The sequence below is a fragment of the Bison bison genome, unplaced genomic scaffold (assembly GCF_000754665.1).
Source record: "Bison bison bison isolate TAMUID 2011002044 unplaced genomic scaffold, Bison_UMD1.0 scf7180017864322, whole genome shotgun sequence".
Lineage (NCBI taxonomy): Eukaryota > Metazoa > Chordata > Mammalia > Artiodactyla > Bovidae > Bison > Bison bison.
The window spans coordinates 5,012,293-5,037,263 of record NW_011494894.1 but is presented as its reverse complement, the minus strand read 5'-3'; the positions used below and the strand labels follow the sequence as shown (position 1 = coordinate 5,037,263).

The 24,971-nt window shown below is 38.5% G+C and overlaps 1 protein-coding gene across 3 annotated transcripts in view; it reads left to right on the top strand.

Annotated features, from left to right (window-relative positions):
- Positions 1-24,971, top strand: part of HMCN1 (hemicentin 1) — a 541,857-nt gene that overhangs the window by 237,238 nt on the left and 279,648 nt on the right. For all 3 annotated transcript variants that reach the window (XM_010853073.1, XM_010853072.1, XM_010853074.1), the window contains exons 12-14: positions 15,565-15,706; positions 17,467-17,594; positions 20,086-20,199. In XM_010853073.1, the coding sequence (XP_010851375.1) occupies positions 15,565-15,706; positions 17,467-17,594; positions 20,086-20,199 (384 nt within the window). The remainder of the gene's footprint in view (positions 1-15,564; positions 15,707-17,466; positions 17,595-20,085; positions 20,200-24,971) is intronic.

The window sequence follows — 24,971 nt, the reverse complement described above, 5'->3', positions numbered from 1 at the left end:
CTTGCTATTCTTTGGAACTCTGCATTCAGATGCTTATGTCTTTCCTTTTCTCCTTTGCTTTTCGCTTCTCTTCTTTTCACAGCTATTTGTAAGGCCTCCTCAGACAGCCATTTTGCTTTTTTGCATTTCTTTTCCATGGGAATGGTCTTGATTCCTTTCTCCTCTACAATGTCACGAACCTCTGTCCATAGTTCATCAGGCACTCTATCAGATCTAGTCCCTTAAATCTATTTCTCACTTCCCCTGTATAATCATAAGGAATTTTATTGACTATGCCAAAGACTTTGACTGTGTGGATCACAATAAACAGTGGAAAATTCTGAAAGAGATGGGAATACCAGACCACCTGATCTGCCTCTTGAGAAATTTGTATGCAGGTCAGGAAGCAACAGTTAGAACTGGACATGGAACAGACTGGTTCCAAATAGGAAAAGGAGTACGTCAAGGCTGTATATTGTCACCCTGCTTATTTAACTTCTATGCAGAGTACATCATGAGAAACGCTGGGCTGGAAGAAGCACAAGCTGGAATCAAGATTGCCGGGAGAAATATCAATAACCTCAGATATGCAGATGACACCACCCTTATGGCAGAAAGTGAAGAGGAACTCAAAAGCCTCTTGATGAAAGTGAAAGAGGAGAGGAAAAAGTTGGCTTAAAGCTCAACATTCAGAAAACGAAGATCATGGCATCCGATCCCATCACTTCATGGGAAATAGATAGGGAAACAGTGGAAACAGTGTCAGACTTTATTTTTCTGGGCTCTAAAATCACTGCAGATGGTGACTGCAGCCATGAAATTAAAAAATGCTTACTCCTTGGAAGGAAAGTTGTGACCAACCTAGATAGCATACTCAAAAGCAGAGACATTACTTTGCCAACAAAGGTCCATCTAGTCAAGGCTATGGTTTTTCCTGTGGTCATGTATGGATGTGAGAGTTGGACTGTGAAGAAGGCTGAATGCCGAAGAATTGATGCTTTTGAGGTGTGGTGTTGGAGAAGACTCTTGAGAGTCCCTTGGACTGCAAGGAGATCCAACCAGTCCATTCTGAAGGAGATCAGCCCTGGGATTTCTTTGGAAGGAATGATGTTAAAGCTGAAACTCCAGTACTTTGGCCACCTCATGTGAAGAGTTGACTCATTGGAAAAGACTCTGATGCTGGGATGGATTGGGGGCAGGAGGAGAAGGGGACGACAGAGGATGAGATGGCTGGATGGCATCACTGACTCGATGGACATGAGTCTGAGTGAACTCCGGGAGTTGGTGATGGACAGGGAGGCCTGGCGTGCTGTGATTCATAGGGTCGCAAATAGTCGGACACGACTAAGTGACTGATCTGATCTAATACCTGAATGGACTAGTGGTATTCCCTACTTTCTTCAATTTAAAGTTGAATTTGGTTATAAGGAGTTCATGATCTGAGCCACAGTCAGCTCCCAGTCTTGTTTTTGCTGACTGTATAGAGCTTCTCCATCTTTGGCTGCAAAGAATATAATCAGTCTGATTTCGGTGTTGACCATCTGGTGATTTCCATGTGTAGAGTCTTCTCTTGTGTTAGGTATATTTTTTCCCAAATGATGAAATCAATACTGAAACATACAAAGTGCCTTGACTAAAAATACTAAAAAGTATCTCTTTTGTCCATTCATTCATTCTTGTATTCACTGAAAATTTGTGCTAGTCATTCCGCTCCCTGCCAAGAATATAAATGAAAAGAAAATGACATCCTTCCCTTTAGTAAGTTCAAAGTAGAAGAAAGGTTATAAGTAAACTTCAAAAATATTTATTACCCATGTGGATAGGAACTGCATACTTGCATACTGGATCCTTGCATACTGTCTCAGTAATGAGTGGAGTTTGAGAAAGATTTCATTCAGGAGATGGTGTCTGAAGTATCTACTGGGATATGAGTCAGTATTTGTTAGGTAGAAGTCATGAAAGCCTTTCTAGATGAACACTACATGCACAATTCCATGGAAGAATGAGGACACAGAAATATGGGCTTGCTGAGAGTAAAGGCAAGGCTGAATAGGTAGTTGTTTTCCCATGATGGTGCGGTTTTTCTTTTTCCTGTCATCTTCAATCATCTTTTCAGTATACACATAGAAGAATTATTTAGGTTTTGGGGTTTTGTGATTTGGTTCAGCAAAAGACAAAGTAATTGAGAAAAGTGTTTGTAGTGTGTAGTGATGCTCTGTGGAGTTTAGACCAGATCAAGAAAGAAGAGAGGGTTAAAGGCATGGTCTGATAGATTGAAATAAAAAAAGAAGGTTCAAAGGAGTTGAGGCCATGATGAACTTGGTGAAGGGAAATGTGGGAGTCAGGAAGTGACAGCTGGAAGGATGGGAGGTTGTGACTCAAATTGGACTCTGGAGACCAAATGTTCTTCCAATCCCATTGTGAGTTGCTTTCCTGATAAGATAAGTAAGGTAGCAAATGCATTTGTCTAGCAAAATAAATGAATTGCCAGATTTTAAATTTTTTCCCTTCAAGAAAAATGCTATGTAGCTCCACTTTCATATGCTTTTGATTCTGACTGTTGCGTGATAATTTGTAAAATAATCCCTTTTTTGTAAAATGGGTAACCACATTTTTTAAAAGCCTTTTTTTTTTTTCAGAGCAATTTTAGCTTCACAGCAAAATTAGAAGGAAGGTACAGAAATTTCCCAGATGCTCCATGCCCCCACACATGCATGACCTCCCCCATTATGAACATCCCCCACCAGAGTAGAAGGAACATTTTAACAAGTGATGAACCTGGGTTAACACACCATAGTCATCCAGAGTCCATAATTTACGTTAGTGTTCACTTCTGGTGTTGTACACTCTGTGGGTTTGGCAAATGTTTAGTAATATGTATTCATCATTACAGTAACCATGCAGAATATTTTAACTGCCTTAAATATCCTCTCTGCTCTGCCTGTTCATCTGTTTCTCCCACCTCCTCAACCCCTTGAAACTACTTGTCTTTTTACGATCTCTATACTTTTGCCTTTTCAAAATGTCGTATATTTGGAATCATTCAGTAGGTAGCCATTAGTGACTGGCTCCTTTCACTAAAATTCCTGCATGTCTTTTCATAGCTTGATTGCTCATTTCTTTTTAACACTGAAGAATATTCTATTGTCTGAATAAACTTTTGATAGTCAAAAGGTATTCTTGCCATACTTTATTCTGAATTAGGAGTTCTAAGTACAATGAGTATATATAAAGCTTTAATAGTATCCTTCTAGATTCTAAAAAGTAATAATGGTAATTATGATTTGCCTCTCCCCCCCACACAAGTTAAATGAGACTATATTGATATGTCTAAATTTGGCCTTCCTCTTTACTTTGGAAATTTTGTGATTGGGGGAAATTGTTATAAAGACCCACTAAAGAAAAGGCAATGCCACAGGCAGTGCTAATTATCATTTAGTTGAAGATTTTCTAAGAAAAAACTAAATTAAAAATTCTTTCTTTCTTATGAATCATATTTATTATCTTAATCTGTTTTGGCTAATCATCTGAAGAAGCTCCCGAATTCATGATTTCTTGTGGTTGTTGTTAAGGAAAGGAAAAATATAGTATTAAATGGAATTAAGGATAATGTGTAATAATTTTACATTAGGAATCATCTAAAATGGGTATCAAGTCAGCAAACATTTGGTACATTTACATATTCCTGTATTTTATATTGGAAAAATAAAAGTTGTAAATTTTAAAGAAGTCTTGATGCATGTATATGCCATGAAGATTTTTGTCATTAAAAGAGAATGTGACTTAAATTTATCATGGCTTATCTCTGAAATTATCGCCTTTCTATTTAAAAATTTTTATTTTTATTTTATTTTTTTACTTTTGGCTGTGCTGAGTCTTTGTTGCTGTGTGCAGGCTTTCTCTAGTCATGGCGAGTGGTGGCTGCTCCTCTTGTGGTTGTGGGCTTCTCCTTGTGGTAGCGGCTCAAGGATTTCAGCAGTTGTGGTGCGTGGGCTTAGTTGCTCCATGGCAGGTAGGATCTTCACAGACCTGGAATCAAACCTGGCTCAGTGGTTACTGGACCACCAGGGAAGTCCCTGCCTTTGTCTTATTCCCTGAATTTCATAACCACACTGGGATATGGGTGCAGAATATTTCACAAATCTAGCATATAGCTGCCAATATTTAGTCTTCACCTGTTTGAACTGAATTAAGCTAAATCAGTGTGTTTTACTGCTGTTGTGCCCACCTACTGATAAGTCATTGAGTTAGTGACCTTCTCTTGAGATTTAATATTTTTTCTCTAGTCCAACACTGTCCACAAAAACTTTTTATAATGATGGAAATGTTGTGTATCTGTGCTGGCCCACATAATAGCTACCAGCTGTATGTGGTAGTAGAGTACTTGAGCTATGGCTAGCGCACCTAAGGAGCCTGTTTGTGAAATTTGATTGAGCTTTAGAATTTTTAAATTTGAATTTAAATAGGCATGTAGATAGTGGATACAACTCTAGTTTTTCTGGAGGAAAAAAGGCAGATAGAGGAAGAGCAGAAATTTAGGAAACCTGTTGCTACTGCCATGTAGAATAACCAGTATCATAATTCGTTTGAGTTACTGCCATTCAGCAATAATTCTACCATTTTGGAAAAGTTGTAGCCAGGCCTTCATATTTCCATTGATGAGATTTCATTTGAAACTGTTGCATTTGACTCCATATCTTTGGAATTTCAGTACTCTTGACTCATTGCCTACAGGTCTGTTTTGTTTGTTTGGCTGACTTCTTAGTTTTAAATTTTCATCCTTTGCTTTTTGAAAAGAATCCCTGGCCACTTATGCAAGCTGACTAATAGTCCTGAAAAAACTTAAAAATCTTAATATATATTCCATTGCTGTTTCTCCTCATTGAAGATTGAGGAAAAGTTGAGTGAACATGCATATCTATCTACTTTAAATCATTCTTAGAGACATTGTGTTAGTTTCATTATGAAAACGTCACATTTTAAAATTAGTTACCACTAAAACTAGCTAGAGTTATCTTCCTACTCAGAAACTGAAATAATAATACATTTTCAAACAATATCAATATGTTTTAAATAAATGAGCTGTATAGGTAGGTATGCATCTTTTAGAATAGGACACAGCTGCTAACTACAGTTCTCAGCACTCTCAGTGAGAGTCATTATGTAACCTTTTGAAGCTAGTTTTTTCTGTAGTAAATACCGATTTTTAGAAGGGTCATAGATTCTGTAAAATACATTTCAGGCTGTAGGACTCCATGGAAATGGAGTTCAGTAATTAAATACTAATTACCTTCCAACTTCTCATGTAGCATGGCTTGATGTTAAGTCATGCCAGTATTTTAAGGGAATATATTATTCACAAAGAAAAATAAACTGGGGAATAGTTGTAAAACAGTTTTATTATGTGTTCAGAAATGCAAGACAATTAAGTGGTTGGACTAAATGTAGGTTTTAATTATCTCTAAAATGAGGATCTTTACTTAGCTTTTCTTGTGAGACCTCAAGTAAGAAAAGAAACGATACCAAAAACTAGTTAATGGAGTGTATTTCTTCTCATCAGAGTCTTAATTCCTCATGACGTAAAGTTATCGTTAGGAACATTTAGAAGTTTGGTAATCTTACATCCCAGAGATCAATTTATAGCCTTGAAATACTTTTTTTTTTTTTAAGAATGAAATTTTTATGCCTATGTAAACAATTGATAATCCGTTGTTCTGTTAGGTTCATTTGGGGCATAAATCCTTTTGGAGGAGGGAAATAAAAGCTTCTAAAACTTTACAATCCTGTTTCTTTTGAACATGAAAAATTATTGAGGTAAAAATCTATTCATGGTTGATTCTGTTAATCTGATTTGCTCTGGGGGTAAGGAAAGCTTTAGACCAGAAGTAGGGTGCTTGAGATCTATTTTCAGGAATCATGCCTCTCTCTCTCCTTCTCTCTCTCTCCACCCCTCTCACCCTCCTTTTGCCCAGGCCACACAAACACAATGCGTCAGTTTTTAACATTGAATTTCCCATGCCTTTTTAATTTATGGACATCTATTTAGGACATATTTTCTACAGCCTGATGATGGAATCAGTGGGTGATTGGCAATGCTAATAGGGATCTGTGTGAATGATCTAATGGGAAATTTCAAGTTCAAATGGAATTATCCCAGATGTAATGATGTTTTTCTGCCAAGGTGCCTCTCACTTACCCTATGCATGGTTAGTTCAGTTCTTCACTGCCCCTCATATCACTACCTTTTTTGTTATCTCCACTGGCATTATCCTTATCCTACTTGTGATGCACATGCCTAAACTACATCCATAAAAATTCTCTTTTTATGGACTTCCTTTCTTCTGATTTTGTTGCCCCACTCTACTCCATAGTACCATCAGGTGTGTTTCCCCTAAATATTAATTTAAATGTCCATCTTATTCAAACCCTTTTTGTGGTTTCCTAATTACCTTGGAATAAAATTTACACTCTGGAGTCTTCCACAAGCTAACTTTGTTTTAATAATACTTTCAGTATTTTATCTTCACCCTTTATTCACATAAAACCATGTATGGCGAAGAAAAAAATAAAAATGTTTCCTTTCAATATATGAAAACTGTTTACCCTAAAAGAATTAGATATTCATATGCCTTTTCTTTTATTCACATTTCCTTAATCTGGGTAGCTGAATACTTGAACTTGCTTTTTGAGGGTTCACTTCTAATTATTGATGACAAGTAGATAATCTATTAGCTTTTACCCATAGAATATTACTGATGCTGCTATATTTCATGTCAGATTAGTATCAGGCAGATAATTTTTGGTGGTTATATATGAGATTCGAATTTTTCGTTGTATAGAATTTCTCAAAAAGATAGATAGGTACTACTCTTATCCTGTCTTCAAGTTTCCAGAACTGAGGTTTTGTTTTTTTCAATTTTTTAAGTCTGTTGAATTTGTTACAATATTGGCTTCTGTAGTTTTTATGTTCTGGGATTTTGGCCGCAAGACATGGGATCTTAGCTCTCTGACCAGGGATCGAACCCTCACCCCCTGCATCGGGAAGTGAAGTCTTAGCCACTGAACCACCAGGGAAGGCCCTAGAACTGCGTTTTTCTGGTCACTGAATGTTTTCTGTCACGCTCCATGTTCGTTGTACCTTCAGTGAGTCCCTGTGTCCTAGTGCATCTGGTGGGCTACAGTCCATGGGGGTGTCCCAGAGAGTTGGACATAGCTGAGCACACATGCACACGCAGACACGCACACGGCTGAGTGCACACAGACACACACATACACATTTCAACTCCAGCCCCCGCCCTCTCACTTTCCACCACTATGTGATTTCCCTCAATTCCACTTCTCATACTCGAGTCACAGGCATGTCCTGACTGCCTCCAGGTTACCTCGTTCTCATTCTAGCTCCATGGCTTAGCTCACAGAGCGCTTTGACTTTCACGCTCCCTACCTGTATCCTGTGGTTGTTCAGTCGCCAAGTCGTGTCTGACTCTCTGCAACCCCATGCTCTGCAGCATGCCAGGCTTCCCTGTCCCTTACCATCTCCTGGAGTCCACACACATCCTACCTATGATGAAATGCTAAGCCCTCCTTTCTGAATGTTGTTAATCTCTTTTTAACAGGTATTCTGTAGAACTTTTATTTTTTGCTATGCAATTCTGCGCTTAAAGTCATGATAAATTTCATGTATCGAGAAATTTTGTTTTCCCCTAACCATATTATATGCACTATGAAGTACTTACTGCCTTTTTTTTTTAAATCATAATGCTTTGTACAGAGAGAAAAACACAATTGTACCCAATAGATGTATACTCCTCAACTGCTGAATGGACTTCAGAATAACAATAATAGACTCCATTGGGGTCACCAACCTTATCTTTGATGTTTCCATATTAACTTCAATGGATTATTTGAATCACATCAACAATTTTAGACTTCATTATATAGGTACTTTCTTTTCCTGTTACAGTACACGCAAGCATACGATTGCTTACAAAACCAAAATCTGATAATTATCTGGTGAAAAAATTTATAGAGATGTTATCATTAAGGTATTGTTTACTCTAGGTCACCCTAACTTAAGAATTCTGTCATGTGAGTTTTGCAAAATTTTATGATAGGCTAAAACAATTGATCACTTCTAAGGTGTCACAGTGGCCACTATATTTCCAAATGCTTTTTACTTGTCAGGGTTAGGAATAAAAATTAGAAAAAGTGGAGTGGTATTTATTTATATGTCATGGGTTTTAAATTTTGTTTAAAACAGAGTAGGGACATCCCTGGTGGTCCAGTGGTTAAGACTCCACACTTCCAGTGCAAGAGGTGTGGGTTCGATCCCTGGTTGGGAAAATAAGATCCCACATGCTGCACAGAGTGGCTTAAAGATTAAGTAAAACAAAACAAACAAAAACAAAAACAGACTCTCTTCCTTTTTATCTGGGAAGAGGAAAAAATCTTCTGTTGACTCCACTGACTGCTCCTTTATGAGGAAGATTTTTGAAGCTCAACATAGGCATCCTGGTGAAATTTGAGCATAGTCACTGCAGAGCTGACGTTTCCTCCACAATCGTGTGCTGCCGCATGGAACTCAAAGGGCCAGAAAAGCCTTCTTTCCTCCTCCTGTGTCTGTATGAACACGAGGAGTATTCGTCTTCTGTGGTGTCAAGAAAGGGCAGATATCTGTCACTAATTAGACCATATCACTGGAGAGAATTTTGCAATAAAAAAGGAAATATTTCTCAAGCTGATTGATGAAGTAAGTCCCTAATGACCAGAATTACTTCACTAAGATTGAAATTGATATTATCAGAACCATATGCTCATTACATCATCATAACTCTTTTTTAGCATGTGCCAGGTGGCATAGGTATTAGTCTTTTTTCATCAGTAAAACTAAATTTGTCTATTTTTATTTAAATTTCTAATATATTTTGAATATATGGAAGCATCTCAAATTTCAGAGGAATCAAGTAACATATGAAAAGTATTATCTATTACTGGAATACTATATGTAAACCGAAGATTTCTGATCAAGTTTCATGTGTAAATGTCTGGATAATACATTTGTACATACATATTTTAAATACTGTGGTACTTCTTCTATCATTCTTTGTCATACTTTGCCATATAATGGAATATAAATAATAGCAAAAATTACAGAGAGCCTATTATTTGTCAGGAATTTTTAAAGTGTTTTATGTATTCAATGGACTTCCCCTGTGGCTCAGATTGTAAAGAATCTGCCTAAAATGCAGGAGACCTGGGTTCGATTCCTAGGTTTGGAAGATCCCCTGGAGAAGAGAATGGCTCCCCACATCAGTATTCTTGCCTGAAGAATTCCATGGACAGAGGAGTCTGGCGGGCTTCAGTCCATGGGGTTGCAAAGAGTTGGACATGACTGAGACACTAACACTTTCACTTTTCATGTATTCAATATATTAATTCCACAATAACCCTATGAGTTAAGATACCTTTATTATCTCCATTAAAGTATACGTCGGATGCCGTGGATTCAGTTCAGTTCATTTCATTCACTCAGTTGTGTCTGACTCTTTGAGACCCATGAACTGCTTCCCTGTCCATCACCAACTACCAGAGCTTGCTCAAACTCAAGTCCATCGAGTTGGTGATGCCATCCAACCATCTCATCCTCTGTCGTCCCCTTTTCCTCCTGCCTTCAATTGTTCCCAGCATCAGGGTCTCTTCCAGTGAGTCAGTTCTTTGCATCAGGTGGCCTAAGGATTGGAGTTTCAGCTTCAGGATCAGTCCTTCCCAATGAACATTCAGGACTGATCTCCTTTAGGATGGACTGGTTGGATCTCCTTGCACTCCAAGGGACTTTCAAGAGTCTTCTCCAACACTGCAGTTCAAAAGCATCAATTCTTCAGTGCTCAGCTTTTCTTTATAGTCCAACTCTCACATCCATACATCATGACTACTGGAAAGACCATAGCTTTGACTAGACACCATGTTTGACTTTGAAACCATGGACTATTTAACCATTTTGAGTCTTAGTTATTTTTTTTTACCTGTGAACTGACAGTAGTGCTTCACAGGGTTACTGAGGAAAACAAATGCTGGTCTGGAGTTAGATACTTGGCACATAGGCGCTCAGTAACTTCTGCCCTCCTTCCTGTTTCGGTGAACTGACTACTAGAAAGAGACTGAGTCCCTAATTGTATACAATACACTTTCGTGTACAATATTCTGTGAGATCTTTGAGGTCACCGAGTGTCAGAAACATAGTAGGTACTCAGTAAATATTTGTTTTGTGAAAGGACTCTAAATATACCAGTGGTGGAAAATATGTTAAATTATTGTTTCAGTAATTCAAATCATTACCAATGTCTGATTAAACCACCTTGAAGAGAAAGGCCTTAAGTGTTGTCTCTGATAATTCCTACCAGAGGCATAACATCAACAAATCAGACCCAATTACCAGTAACAGGAAATTTGCCTCCTGTGTATGAAGATGATGCTGGAGATTTTTAAGACTTTGTTGAGATTTTATCTTCCTTGGTCTTTGCAGTTGGGGTCATGGCTGTTTTCATGCTCTTCTTATATAAGATGCATTTTGCCTAGGTCTTAGAGTAGTATTTTTCATTCTTAGTATCCTAATCTATGTTTAACATTTTAAAATCATTGGTGGGGAATTATGAAAACTTTCATATTTCTCTTTTGCTGTGGTTAAAATATAAAGAATGAATTAATGCCTTGTTACCTAACAGAGTGCCATATTCCCATCACTTTGGCTAATGAGCAGTAGGCTGTTATTTAGGATGATGGTGCTGATGGCTGGTCGTAGTGGTGGTGATGATAATGGCAGTGACTGTGGTATTGAAATGAGGTTGAAAACCAACTAAGAATGGATTACTTCTCCTCAAAGCCTAAAAGTGGACTCTGGATTTTGATGGAATTTAACTTCTTCTTACTTCACGAGAACTATCTTATTAAAACAAGATGAGCTTTTTTCCCCTAGGAATTAAAAAAAAAAAATCTAACAGCTGAAATGATTATGTTGAGAGATGCTGATCTCTCCTAGCAAGAATCCCACTGATGGGCTCTGTAGTTTGTATATCAAAGTGAAAATAAATGTCAGTTACCCAAAGCAAGATGTAGAGAGCTAAGAGGTCATTTCTCCAATAAAACCTGGATATAGAGTACATCCTTATTTAACCTGATTAAGTAAAAGCTGAATCATTCTGATCATTTTTATTCAACAGTTATTTGGTCAAAATGCAGTTATGCTTGCCTGTGGTTGTTCATATTCTTTCTGATTTTCTTATTGTCAGCAGAAATATTCTTTCCAGGGCAGTGGTAAATTTCTCACCTTCTGTGGGATGATGTCATCCCATCTGTATGTTGCACACAGACTTACTTCATGACCCTGAACAGCACCCTATATCCAGGCTTTATTGGAGATATGACCTCTTAGCTCACTACATCCTGGTTTGGGTAACTGACATTTATTTTCACTTTGATATCTGAACTACAGAGCCTACCAGTGGGATTCTTGCTGGGACAGATGCCAAGCCAGTTCTGGCAGAGGCCACTGGAAGGCATCGGGTTTAGCCAAAAATCCCAGGAGCTGCTGAATCTTTGCAGCAATCCTATGTCAAAATGAGGTAGATATGAGAAACCTTTTATTTGGGGAAGGTGGGAGTAAATGTGGGTATTCAAAAAATTCCACAGAGAAACAAGTGTTCGTTTTTTTCCACTTCTTCCCCTGAAGATTGTCTGCAGCTCTCCCACAACATGTGTGGTAGTCCAGCATTTCAGAATTGATGGACTCCAGATGGAATCACAGTTTGGACTTACTGGCTATGGCTAGTCTGCCCTTGACCTCACACATTTCTCCAGCCCCCTGTTGACTAAGAGGAAACCATAGAATAGTATTAGCTATCAACCAAGTCTGCTGGCCGGAAAAACCCTTAAGCATTAACTTCAAAGACAAAATTATTTGAAAAACCCAATATAAACAGGAAAAAAAAAGGGGAGTGAGTGATTAGAAGCTGCTAGCAATTAGGCACTAATTAGGTTTGTTCCATGGTATAGCTGCCCAGTGGCACCATTTGTATCTCTTTCAAATGTATAGGGATTCCTCAGGCTAGCGTTTCTTGGTGAAGCCAAACCACAATTTGCAGACCAACTTATTATGAAGATACACCACAAATATATCCAGATCTAACTGATTAACTGAACTCTCAAATTCATTTGTAGTAAAAACCTGGTTAAGTGGAAAACTGACACCCTGTCTGTTTGTCTCATCAGTATATCCCTGTAAGTTAGCACAGAGCTTGGAACATAATAATTGTGCAAAAAGCATATTATTGAATTAATTTATTTTTGTTAATACTCATGACATCTATTCAGACATCGTGCAAATGAATTTATTTTTATCTTATTGAGTGGGGCATATTTACACAAAGTAAATTATTTAAACTACCATTTATAAAACAAATAAGTCACAGGGATATAATGTACAGCAAAGGGAATTTAGTAATATAACAATTTTGTGTGGTGCTTAACTATAAAAATAATCATGCTATACACCTGAAATTAATATAATATTTAAGTCAATTATACTTCAATAAAATGTAAAAAAAATAAGCGGGCTTTAAAGAGAAAGGCAATCATTAAATATTTCTTTGATGATACCTTTGTTGATGATTAATTCTTACTCTGAAGTAGTATAGATGTAAAACATGTAATTGATTAGACCAGCCTTATCAGCATCCCAGTTACCCCAGAGAATTCTTGTATTCTTTTAGATAATAAATTTCTGATTTAATGTTTCATTTTTGAAGGTTTTTTTTTCTGCCACAGAAGTAAAATATAATATGCACTTTGAATAATGGATATTTTCTGTTAAGTTGAGCTGTTGTGAATCCATGGGCATGAGGCAGATGATCAATATAGCTGGATCTTGAGAGGTTGGCGGGCATAACAATTCTCAGAACCAAGTTAGAGTTTAGGAATGACCTGTGTTCCCTCAATGGTTTTAAGTCTCTGTTATTTACAAGTCACTGGACAATGTCAAAGGGATGTTAAATATTGTGGAGTATACTGGAATATGGAATAATATTAAAGACATGGCCTCAACCTCAGCAAAATTTATAAAAAATTTATTAAAAAGGGAAAGAACAATTCAAACAAAGCAGGCTGCTGTCAGGACAAGTTTGGTTCTCAACCTGTGTTCACTATATAGAAAGAGGCAAAAGGCTCTGTCTGGAGACCTTACCTGAAAACAGGTTTATATTGAAGTTCCAGACAAACAGGTGGAAGCCAGTGGTCAGCTAGTTGGAGCAGAGTAGCAAGGGTCCCCGTGGTAACCAGTGGAGACTCTGAAACATTTGGATCAGATTCATTTTACTCTCAAAAGCAATTTACCTGTCATGCTTTCGTTGCTTTTGGTATCTCTCCTGCACTGATGGGGCCAGATCCCTGATGGAGAGTACCCTAAGAGCTCCTTCCCAGCCAGAGCCCGGGTTGGGGGTGGGAAGCCTAAGGCCAGTGTCATCGAGGCTTCAAGGGCACCATCGTACATGTGTGGTCCCAGTTCCGGCTTGGCCATGGAGCTCTTGCTGTGGCTGACTGCACGCTGCTACTGCTGTTGCTGCTTGTGCAGCTGAGCTGCATGGGCCAAGTTCTAAGCCAGGATCACCTTTATACTGCCTGCTCTGCTTCATGGTCATCACTGTGGCCATGGTCACCTACCTGCCTGCTAGGTCAACATGGTCAGGTAGTAGAGAATGTGAGTATCATCAGGTGGTTCATCCAGTCCTTCAGGTATATATATTCAAGTATATATTCCCATTCACTTTGAGATAAAGGGCCACCAGAAGCTGGAGGTGGACCACTTCTGTGTCATTGTTTCTAACCACTAGAGCATCCTGGGCACAGTGGGTCTCAAGAAGGACCTTCCCAAGGGTTGCCAAGCAGGAGCTGCTCTTCACAGGGCACATGGGCCTGACCGTGTACCTTGGTGCATCTTCATGGCTGATGCAGATAATCAGTAAACAGTCTATAATAGGAAAAGAAGAGAGTTTTATTCAAGTCAAACTGAGGACAGTGGCCTTGGAGACACAGATTCAAGAATATTATCATCATTGTACAAAATGAGAGAGGCTTATATAGGCAAAAACCGCAGTGTTGCATAAGTTGTTTGTCAAGATTAGGATTGAAACTGGCAAGAAGTAGGGATGCTTATTAAGCAAGGATTGTTTGGGGAGCGAGATGGTTGCATAGTTACAAGGGGAGACCTTGAGACCATAAGGTTGCAGCTGGCAACTGCTAGTAGATGTTTTGAGAACAGCTGTTGGTGTCCTTGAGTCTGATGCAGCTCAGAAGATTCAGGTTCTTGGTGATGCAGGAGTTTGTCTGAAACCACATCCACAGCGGCCACCTGTCTCCATTTTGAATGCTTGAACCAGTTACTCCATTTTAATTTTTTAAATCCATTCTTTAATGGTTAAAGCAGGTGTACAATGCACGTTTGATAATCCATCAACAGGCTGCTCTGACTAGCATAAAGTTCAAGCCAGATCATGTATAAGCCAGAATGACTTTGCCATCCCTCAGTATGTGAACATTTCTTTCATCATCATCCGGCAGTGCTCCAGGACCTGATGGCCCACGTGGTCTAGCGCGTGGTTAGGGAGAACCTCGAAGTGTGGTGCTGCTCCACGTGCACTCAGAATGACAATAGGGACCTGCTGCCTTTCAAAAGGAGACTTCTACCTGGTGATCCAAGTCCATTTGCCCCTTCCCTCTGTGTTGGACTCCACCTTCTCCTACAACCACAAGAGGAAACTCTTGGCCTCGGAACTATTAAGGTGGAGGTGCTGAATACCACCCCTACCCAGCAGCCTCCCTGTGGCTGATGTCGCCAAGGTCATGGACACCTGCCACCAGGCCATGAGGACCACCTGGCTAGAGAATGGATGGAGGAATCCCCGCCCCAGGACCTCATATCACTGTCCTAATCCTGCTGCTCTCCTCCTTGCATTCAGGGAGCAGGAAAGTGGAGGCCTCTTCCTGTCATTGACCTCAGACCCAGACTCCTGATGTGCCCTCAAAGGAGAGTGTGCCAGGCCCTCGCCATGCTCTGAAGGCAAGGCCTTGCCCACCCTCATGCCTCCAAGATCTGGGAGTAGGATCAGGCTGCTGCTCCAGTGGGCTGACAGGGCTGGGCTGAGCTACACGACCTTGGGATGAATGACTGGAGATGAAGCCCTCTACGGTCCTCCCCAGGCCTGTGGTACAGAGTCAAGCTTTGGGGTCCCAGCCCCAGCCTGCATCAGTCTTTCATGAAGAGGAGGGACTCTGGGGAAGCGAGGAGAGCAGACCCTGGTCTCATACAACTGCCGAAAGCTGGAAGACAGGGTCTGCATTCCTTGCCCGCCTTGGGGAGTACGTCTGCTGAGTAACTGCAGCTTTTTTGTTATTGTTTATAAACAAATTCCTGGAAGTGCAAAATAAAAAAATGTTATAAAGTAAAGGTGTGGTAGTGATAAGTCTGCAAATCTGCTAATAGAGGAAGCTCCTGACATCATTGGCATTTCACGCTGTGTGTTTTCTTTTTATCTGTAGAACCGCCCAAAGTCACTGTGATGCCTAAGAATCAGTCCTTCACAGCTGGATCTGAGGTCTCCATCATGTGTTCTGCAACAGGTTATCCCAAACCAAAGATCGCCTGGACCGTGAATGATGTGTTTATCATGGGTTCACACAGGTACTGGGTTTGTATCATGTTCTTTGTTTTTACTGAGTAAGAGGAGTTGATGAAATTTCTGGTCAGAACTAATCTGACTAAATCTCTGGGGTTAAGGGAAGTTTGACACAAATCTGCAGCTTTAGATTTTCTCAATAGGCCAGGAAATGTCCATAAAGTAATAAATGATGGATGTCTAGAGTCTGAGGTTCTTGAGTGTTGAATTCAACAGCTAGAACTGAGTATTTCCTTACTTTGCTTTGTAAACAGAACACTGTAACAGTTGATTTACCATGAATAATCGTGTGCGAAGTCACTTCGGTTGTGTCTGACACTCTATGACCCTATGGATTGTAACCCTCCAGGATCCTCTGCCCATGGGATTCTTTAGGCAGGAATACTGGAGTGGTTTGCCATACCCTTCCTCCAGGGGATCTTCCTGACCCAGGAATTGAACTGGCATCTCCTACGTCTCCTGTATTGGCAGGCGCGTTCTTTACCACTAGCACCACCTCGGAAGCCCATGAATAATTGGAATGGGGATAATAAACTTTCTGTGGGTAAATTGATGTGCATTTAACCCATCCACTAAAGGCTTGGTCCTGGGATTTGACAGGAGAGAGAGGCAGAAGCAAAGGATGGAACAGTAGCTCTAATTAAAGTGTATGCAGACTTTCTTCATAACTCATGTTCACCGTTGCCTCTCATACTACATTTCTAATTGTAGTATTTTATTCTGCTGGATGCTTTTAAAAGAAAATGAATCCTCTCATGCTCAAAGAAAGTAATAAACACTTGGGACATAAACAGTGAAGTTTCCAGCCATCAGGCTCCCATTACTCTGGGTTTGTCATGAGAAGACGATCTTAGCTGTGAGCCAAATTCTATTCCTGGTCTCTTCAGGGACTCACTTGAGACATGAGGCATTGCATCTCTCAGGTTTTCATTTTGAGGAACTGTTTAGCTTAGAAGTTCACACAGAGCAAGATTGCCTGGGTGCAAACTTCGCTTCTTCCCTTTACTGACACTGACTTGGGGCAATTTGTATAACCTCTTTGCTCATCTGTATAACAGATAGAATAGTAATATCTAACTCATTGGATTGTTGCTGCTGCTGCTAAGTCACTTCAGTCGTGTCCGACTCTGTGTGACCCCGTAGACGGCAGCCCACCAGGCTCCCCCGTCCCTGGGATCCTCCAGGCAAGAACACTGGAGTGGGTTGCCATTTCCTTCTCCAATGTATGAAAGGGAAAAGTGAAAGTGAAGTCGCTCAGTTGTGTCCGACCCTCAGCGACCCCATGGACTGCAGCCTTCCAGGCTCCTCCGTCCAAGGGATTTTCCAGGCAAGAGTACTGGAGCGGGGTGCCATTGCCTTCTCCGCATCGGATTGTTAGGAACATTTAAAACATGAATAAATGTAAAGGTGCTAGATCAGCCTTGGCACATGCCAATTACTAGATATATGGAACCTATTGTTATTATTCTGGAGAAGGAAATGGCAACCACTACAGTATTCTTGCCTGGAGAATCCCATGGAGAGAGGAGCCTGGCCGGGCTACAGTCCATGGGGTCGCAAAAAGTCGGACACGACTGAAGCGACTTAACACACACACATATATTGTTACTATTACGATGTTTCTTCTTATATAGTGATGCTATTAATTGTTTTTGCAATCAGCACCAAAGGCATAACTCTAAAGTATTTGAAGATATTTGAAGGAAGTTGCTATAGTTCCTTGATCCTATTACTATTTTCAATTTTATTTTCTTTTTGTCTATAGGTATAGGATGACCTCAGAAGGTAACTTATTTATCAAAAATGCAGTTCCCAAAGATGCAGGGATCTATGGTTGCCTGGCAAGTAATTCAGCTGGAATGGATAAACAGACTTCTACCCTCAGATACATTGGCAAGTATAATCAGTTTAAAAGCCAGTTCAAATAGGATGAATATCATATCAAGTAATGTAAAAGTGCAAATTAATATTGGAATGAGTCATATCCAGTTGTATAATTTTTTTTTGTCTCACACACTGATTAAAGCAAATATTTTAACTAATTTAAGTTAAAAGTTCAGGAAATGAATAGCTTCATTAGTCAACAGAAATCAAGGAAGATTCCAGATTATGGAAGAGTTTCTGATTGCCCATAGAGTTCTGTCCTTCCATGGTTGATCTGTACTTTGTAATATTTTACTTACAAATCAACAGATTCTATATTTTTCCTAGTTTACCTCAACTTTTGTTTTACATTTTCCACTTACGTCCATATATGTTTGAATTTATATATTCATACGTAAATGCATATATATGAAATTGTTTATAACATTTATATTATAATTAAATATTTATAACATTCCTGTCACTATCTACATATTATTTTTGCTTTTCATCTTCAGTTTTTCCTCTCCAAACTCAAATATTTATTGAAGATAAATATTTTATTTTTCTTATAATAATAAATAATATCATGACAACTATTCTATAATATCACATAATATATTAGAATATATACATTCTAACATGTAAATGTAATCTAATCTATTATAATACATAATCATATATTCTAATAATATATAATAGAATGTTTCTTTTAATTTGATGTTTCTTAGACAGAGAAAGGACATAGGCATTACATACTCAATCTCAGTTTGTAAATTGTAAATAATTAGTGACTAGAAATTCACTCTTTCTCTCATTTTTATTTACCATAGTTCATAGTAAGGTATGTGGAGAGGAAGGAGTATAAAAGAGTCATAATTAAGACTGAGAATTATAGAGGGTATGTATAGATGAGGGAGGTAACAAAAGTGTCGCAAATACTCACCTAAAAGCCTGGGAAGAGTGGTTTCATTTGTAGAAATTAGAAAGGCAGGTGGTGAATAAGTTTTTGAAGGGAAAATGGGCTTAGATTTAGAGATGACAATGAAAATCAATCACAGAACACCCATGTGGAGAGAGACCAGACAGTTGGGAATAGGATTTGCATTGCAGAAATGAATTTTGGTTCATTCACAAAGAAACCAAAATATTCCACCCATTTATTTAACTTATTAATCACTCAAAGTATGTAAAATGCTATGCTAGAGATTATGGAGTGTAAAATTTAAAAAAAAAAGTACATTATGAGGCCCTTATTTTTCAAGAGTGTGAATAATGAAAGTAGATATACATAAAGAAATATAATAAGGAAGACACATAAGCACTAACGTGGGAGGCTGGCAGAGGGAAGAGTAATAATTCCAGACGGGGAATTTGCAAGCATTTCTCAAAGGAGACAGGATTTAAGCTCAGTCTAGAAGACTGAGTGGGATTTAAAGAGTTGTGACAAAGGGTGTCAGGCAGAGGAAACAACTTTAGCAAAAGTAGGAAGATGGAGAAAATAGAGCATGTTTTGAAACAAGTGTGGCTCCATACCTGTGGCAAGTCAGAAAGTGTAAAGGGGGTGAAATTCAAGAAAAAGCCATGAACCAATATGAGTTTCGAAAGCCAGACTAGGAAATTATGACATGCAATCACTGAAGTTTTCTAGCCAGGTAGTAACATGATCTTTGAGAAGTTAACTCTTGGCTTTGTTTAAAACTACCTCAGTTGAAGTTGGAAAGACCTAAAATGTTCAATTCATTTAAAAAAATGGGTGCATAAATGGAAGCATTAGGAAAGGGGTGAATTAAAGAGAGCTAAGGAAAGAAACTTAGAGGATGTCTGCATTTAACATCAAAGGGGAAAACAGACTCAAAAGTGGGAGACTGCTTTTTATAGGTGCGAAGTTTAGCCTTAAGTAAGCATTAGTCACTCAGTCATGTCCTACTCTCTTTGATCGCATAGACTATAGTTCCCCAAGCTCTTCTGTCCATGGAATTCTCTAGGCAAGAATACTGGAGTGGGTTGCCATTTCCTTTTCCAGGGGACCTTCCCAACCCAAGGATTAAACCTAGGTTTCCCCCATTGTGGGCAGATTCTTTACCATCTGAGCTACAGAGAGGAACTCCAAAAAAAGTTTAACCTTAAAGAACAACTGTCTCTGTAGATAAGACATGAATATCCTTAAAGTCACATAGAAAATGCACATCAATTAATTGAAATATGCATCAGTTGTGCACATTTCAAAATGTGTATCTCAGAGAAAATGTGCATCAATTAATATCCTAAATTTTTGGACTCTGTTTTAGCAGAATTATTTTTGCCTGATATTCTTTTGGTTTTTACAGATGATCTTTTATCATACACATCATTGTGCATATACATTAGAAGAGTTTATTTCTATTTATTATAAATACTGAGATGGCCACAGGCACATAAATAATGATTGTTTTTTTTAATGGCTTCGTTTAGTAAACATAAACAAGGTGCACGTGGCATTGTGCTAGGCTTTAACTGTTTGCATGTTTGTTGTTTTCAGAAGCCCCGAAGTTGATTGTAGTTCAGAGTGAGCTCTTGGTTGCCCTGGGAGATACAACAGTTATGGAATGTAAAACCTCTGGTGTTCCTCCACCTCAAGTTAAATGGTTCAAAGGTACATTTCTTAAGTATGTTCATGTCTGATTCACTTAGTATTGCTCTCTCTTTTGGATAAAAATAATTTGTTAAAAATTTGTTTTGGTGTGTGACTTAGCAGCCCCATAAAATGTGTTTATGGTCTCACTAGAGACGGCAGTTCAACATGCTGCACTCTGAATTTCAGCATTTGACATCTGGTGTGGATTATAGAACCGTGAAAATCAAAGCAGGAAAACTTCTCCTCTGCTAATCCAGCTGAACATTCTCTTTGTTAGTTTAGGATTGTTTCCTGTAGAAAATTGTCCAGGAATACTCAGTTCATGTTTAAAATAGCTTCTCTGATTTCAGTTCACTTTGCTTAGGCTCTCACAATTAGGAAGTTTCCTAGATTCTGCAGATTACTTTTCTATAAAGTGCTCAAATAAAGACTCGTGTTAAAGCTTACAATTGAATACCATTTGTGATTTAAAGACAAATGTATTTTGTGGTCGGCTTTATCATGCGTGGTAGATGTTTATGTCAAGTATAGAAATGATCTGCCCCTGTTTGTGACATAAAGGTTCTGCCTCTGTGATTCTGTAATAAAATAATAATAATGTGCTGCTTGTCCCTGGTGAAAATGCCCTTGGGCCCTGGTCCAGGCTCAGATGCTGACAGTGGCTATCTCTGCAGAGTGTCCCGCTCCTGTTTCTCTCAGTTTTTCCAGTCTATGAGAAAGAAAAATACCCACAAACACCCTGAGAGGGGAGGTTGCTAGGATTATTGAGATGCTGTTTGCAAAATACTCTTTAATCTTCAGATGAAAAATGCTAAATAGTACAAAGCACTATTGTTATGATTCTGTTTGTTAAATCACAGACATTCCCATAGCAACAGGTTGATCTCATAATCACAAAATTGTGAATTCACCTCGGGTTCAAACTCTTGGGGAACATGAGGTGAAAAAGAACATGAAGCTTTATGCAGAAAGCAAATACTTTCAATAACATAAATCAGAAACAGGGAGGGAAACAAGGAGATAATGTCATTTTTCATAGTTTTCCTTGTTAAATGATTTTTAAGTCTTTGTGTTTTCTCTGATAAGAAAGCATTTGTGGATTTGCTTCTTAATTAGGTTTCAGTTCTATTTCAGTCAACAAAAATGAATTTCCCTGATTTGAAATGCTTAAATCTTTAACTTTCAAATGAAATAGATAATAGTTTCAAACTCTCATCTTAAAGAAATCCAGAAAAAATGCGTTATAGAGGTAGTTCTCTTTTTTAATTGTCATCAGGAATTTATATTAAAAATAAAAATGTTTTAAAAACTAATAGAACCTGGTGATTTCTCTGCCTGTGTAGAGCTGAGTCACAGAGTCTTTTATGCTCTCAGATTGGGGCTACTCTCCTGAATAACTTTGTATGTCAGTTTTGGCCCCACAGATACCTTGGGATCTAAATGAGGAGTTAGGGAACCAGCCAGCCACCACATGGAAGATTCTAGAATTAACTATGCATTTGTTTCTCTTCTCGACTAGAGACATTGGAGTTCAATGGGCCAAGTAAATCCTATCTCATTTCTCTGTTCAAATTATGCACCAGCAGAGCTAGCATGTGGGCATTAAACACTGACAGATGATTATGCAGGACCTGCATTTTGTTGAGCAGCAACACACACAGCTGCCCTGAGCCCCAGGATCACTGGCTCTCCCAGTCACAGGCAGGCAATTTATCCCTTAGGCAGAGTCTGGATCATAAAGAGAAAAGCCAGAAGACAAACCGGTTTATTTGCAAACTGGCTTGAAAAAAGAAAGGGGTGGGGGGCAGCTGGACCTTTCTTGTCCATCTCTGCTGGAATGAGACACCAGCAAAATTAGGAAAATCCCTCATTTGGGAAACTACAGGTAATAGATTAGTTCTTTCCCTAACCATAAGAATAACCTTTTGATCATGCCTTTTTTTTCCCCCCAGGCAGTTCTGATTGAATAAAGTAACAGTTTGTTTTTTAAACAGACGTTACAGCATTGTTAACTCTATGCACTGTTGTACAGCGGATCTCTAGAACTCATTCATCTTGTGGGACTGAAACTTTAAGCCTGTTGAACAATGACTTCCCATTTCCCCTGCCCTGCAGCCTTTGGCAGCCACCATTCTTTAATAAGTGGTATTTCATTCAGACCATTCGAGAAAAGGAATCTCACACATACAAATGCCCACCAAAATTTTAGATATTAGAAATGAGCAACATAAGATGGGTTCAAAGAAAGAATCAAGGACACTATTAAAATATTGTATGAAGAGTATTTGTGGCAAAATGGTAAAGAAATTGGGTTTCTTTAGATTGGTGGTTATTATAGTTGGGAATCCCTGGAGGTTCCCACCAACTCTTTCCAGGTCCATGAGATCAAAATTATTTTCCTGATGATACCAAATTGTTATTTGACTCTTTCACACTCATTGTCTTATGAGTGATTCGTGAAGTTTTAGGAGCTGTGTAACATGTGATATCCAGTAGAGTGAATGCAGAAGCAAAAAAGAACACTCAACAGTCTTCTTTTAAGCTAGACAGTCTAGAGATTTGCAAAAATGTGAAACAATGCAACTTTTCTCACAAAATTTCTCTAGTTCAGAGAAATATTATTTTTTATAGGATAGATTTATGTTAAAATGTCATGAGTTACTAGAAAATAAGTGCATATGCTTTTAAACTTTTCAGTTTCTTTTCTAAAATGCTGCTGCTGCTAAGTCGCTTCAGTCGTGTCCAACTCTGTGTGACCCCATAGACCGCAGCCCACCAGGCTCCTCTGTCCCTGAGATTCTCCAGGCAAGAATACTGGAGTGGGTTGCCATGTCCTTAGTACAGATAAATATAATCTACATAAACAAAAACTCCTTAAAGTCCCTGATAATTTTTTAGAGTGTAGAAAAGAGTCTTGAGACAAACATTTTTGAGAACCAATAAAGAACTTTCAACAGTTTAAAGGATCTTATGTCATGGATAAATTATCTATTAGTCTTTATGTCCATAGATGCCAAAATCTAATTTAAACTAAAGCAGAAAGTATCCTCCTTAGTGGATAATGATTGTTTTAAATCCTAGAATGTCAGCAGAATTTATATACTATAATGTATGTAAATATTCTTCTAATCTTATCTAATATTAAAATTAAAGATTTACTCCCCCAATCATCTTCATCTCAAAGTTCTGTATTTCTTTATGGCTTTATAGCAATACTTTGATTGCTAATTGTTCAGTAGAAATCAAGAGAGATTATCAAAATATGATCAGTATGTAAACTTGATATAATCAGTGTTTTCCAATTTATATTTTGTTTCATTACTGCTGTTTTTAAAGTACTTTTATTTAGAAAAAAGTGCTAGCAAAAAGGTCTTATTTCATCCTGTTGTGTCCTCTGACATATACAGAAAAAACCAATGGAGAAGTAAAATGCAAAACTCTAAATGCGTTTTAGTCCAAACATTTTAATGCTTGATGAACAGCTTGGTCACATTGCATCCTCCCCTAGTGGGAGGAAGGTTTATGTCAACATCATCTGCTTTTACTTATGAAAATTTCCCAGACGCACATAGACAAGGCTTTAGCTGCTTCTCTCATTCTCGCATGGTATGCAGTAGCCAGCTTAAAAGGGTGATTGAGGTTTTAAATGTTGGAATGCTGAAAAATACTTTATTTTTGGCACTCACAGTTGCTAATGTAATTTTTTTGTTTTGATATTTATGGCTTCTTTGACCTCATCTCCTCCTCAAATTATAAAAACAAAATGAGAATTTGTTTGTCACCCTAAGTCTGTTGGTTGTTGCTTTGTATAGTGTTCTAGAGAATTACTAGCTCTAGGGTTTAAAGCTAAGGGACACAGATGTAGAATACAAGCTTATGGTTACCAAGGGGGAAACAGAGGGATGGCATAAATTGGGAGATTAGGATTGACATATATGTACTACTATTAATATGTGTATATATTAGTAAAATCGGTAACTAATAACCTTCTGTATAGCACAGGGAGCCTTTTTCAATACTCTGTGATGACCTTTATGGGAAAGGAATTTGAAAAAGAGTGGCTGTGTGTGTATGTGTAACTGATTCACTTTGCTGTGCAGCAGAAACTAACACAACATTGTAAATCAGTTGTACTCCAATAAAAATTAGTTTAAAAAGCTAAGGGAGTTACTTCTGCAGTCTTCAGTCCCAAGACACATGGCTAAGCCAGTAAATGGCATTTTGGAGAATACTTCTTTAGACTTGACATCTGGCATGCTGTGAAACCCTAAGAGCAATGGCCTTTAAACCTCCTGGAAATTTTTTAGGATCCCCACAAAAAGTTTTACATCGCCCTTTACAAAAAAGAAGCAAAAGAGGTAGGAACACTAAGCTGTCATGTAAACATCAGTAAGTGTTTGTCGCTTACTTGTGCCCAGCTCTTTGCAATCCCATGGATTGTAGCCTGTCAGGCTCCTCTGTCCCTGAAATTCTCCAGGCAAGAATACTGGGGTGGGTTGCTGTTCCCTTCTCCTGAAGATCTTGCCGACCCAGGGATCAAACCCGGGTCTCCAGTACTACGTATTTTTTTTACGATACTTGTCATCCTGGTTGATTTCATTCTTAGGTAAGGAGAAACCCTGGAGGAAAGGAAGCCTAAGGATAGGCTGACTCAGCTTACAGATTTGTTGAGGCATTGCCTGCCCTCAAATAGAAATGGTTCTCAGAGGATCTGAGGTGTTGCAGGGATAGGCAACCCAGACATAAGTCATCTTTCTTGGGTTATTCTACCCTCACACTGAGGTCAAACT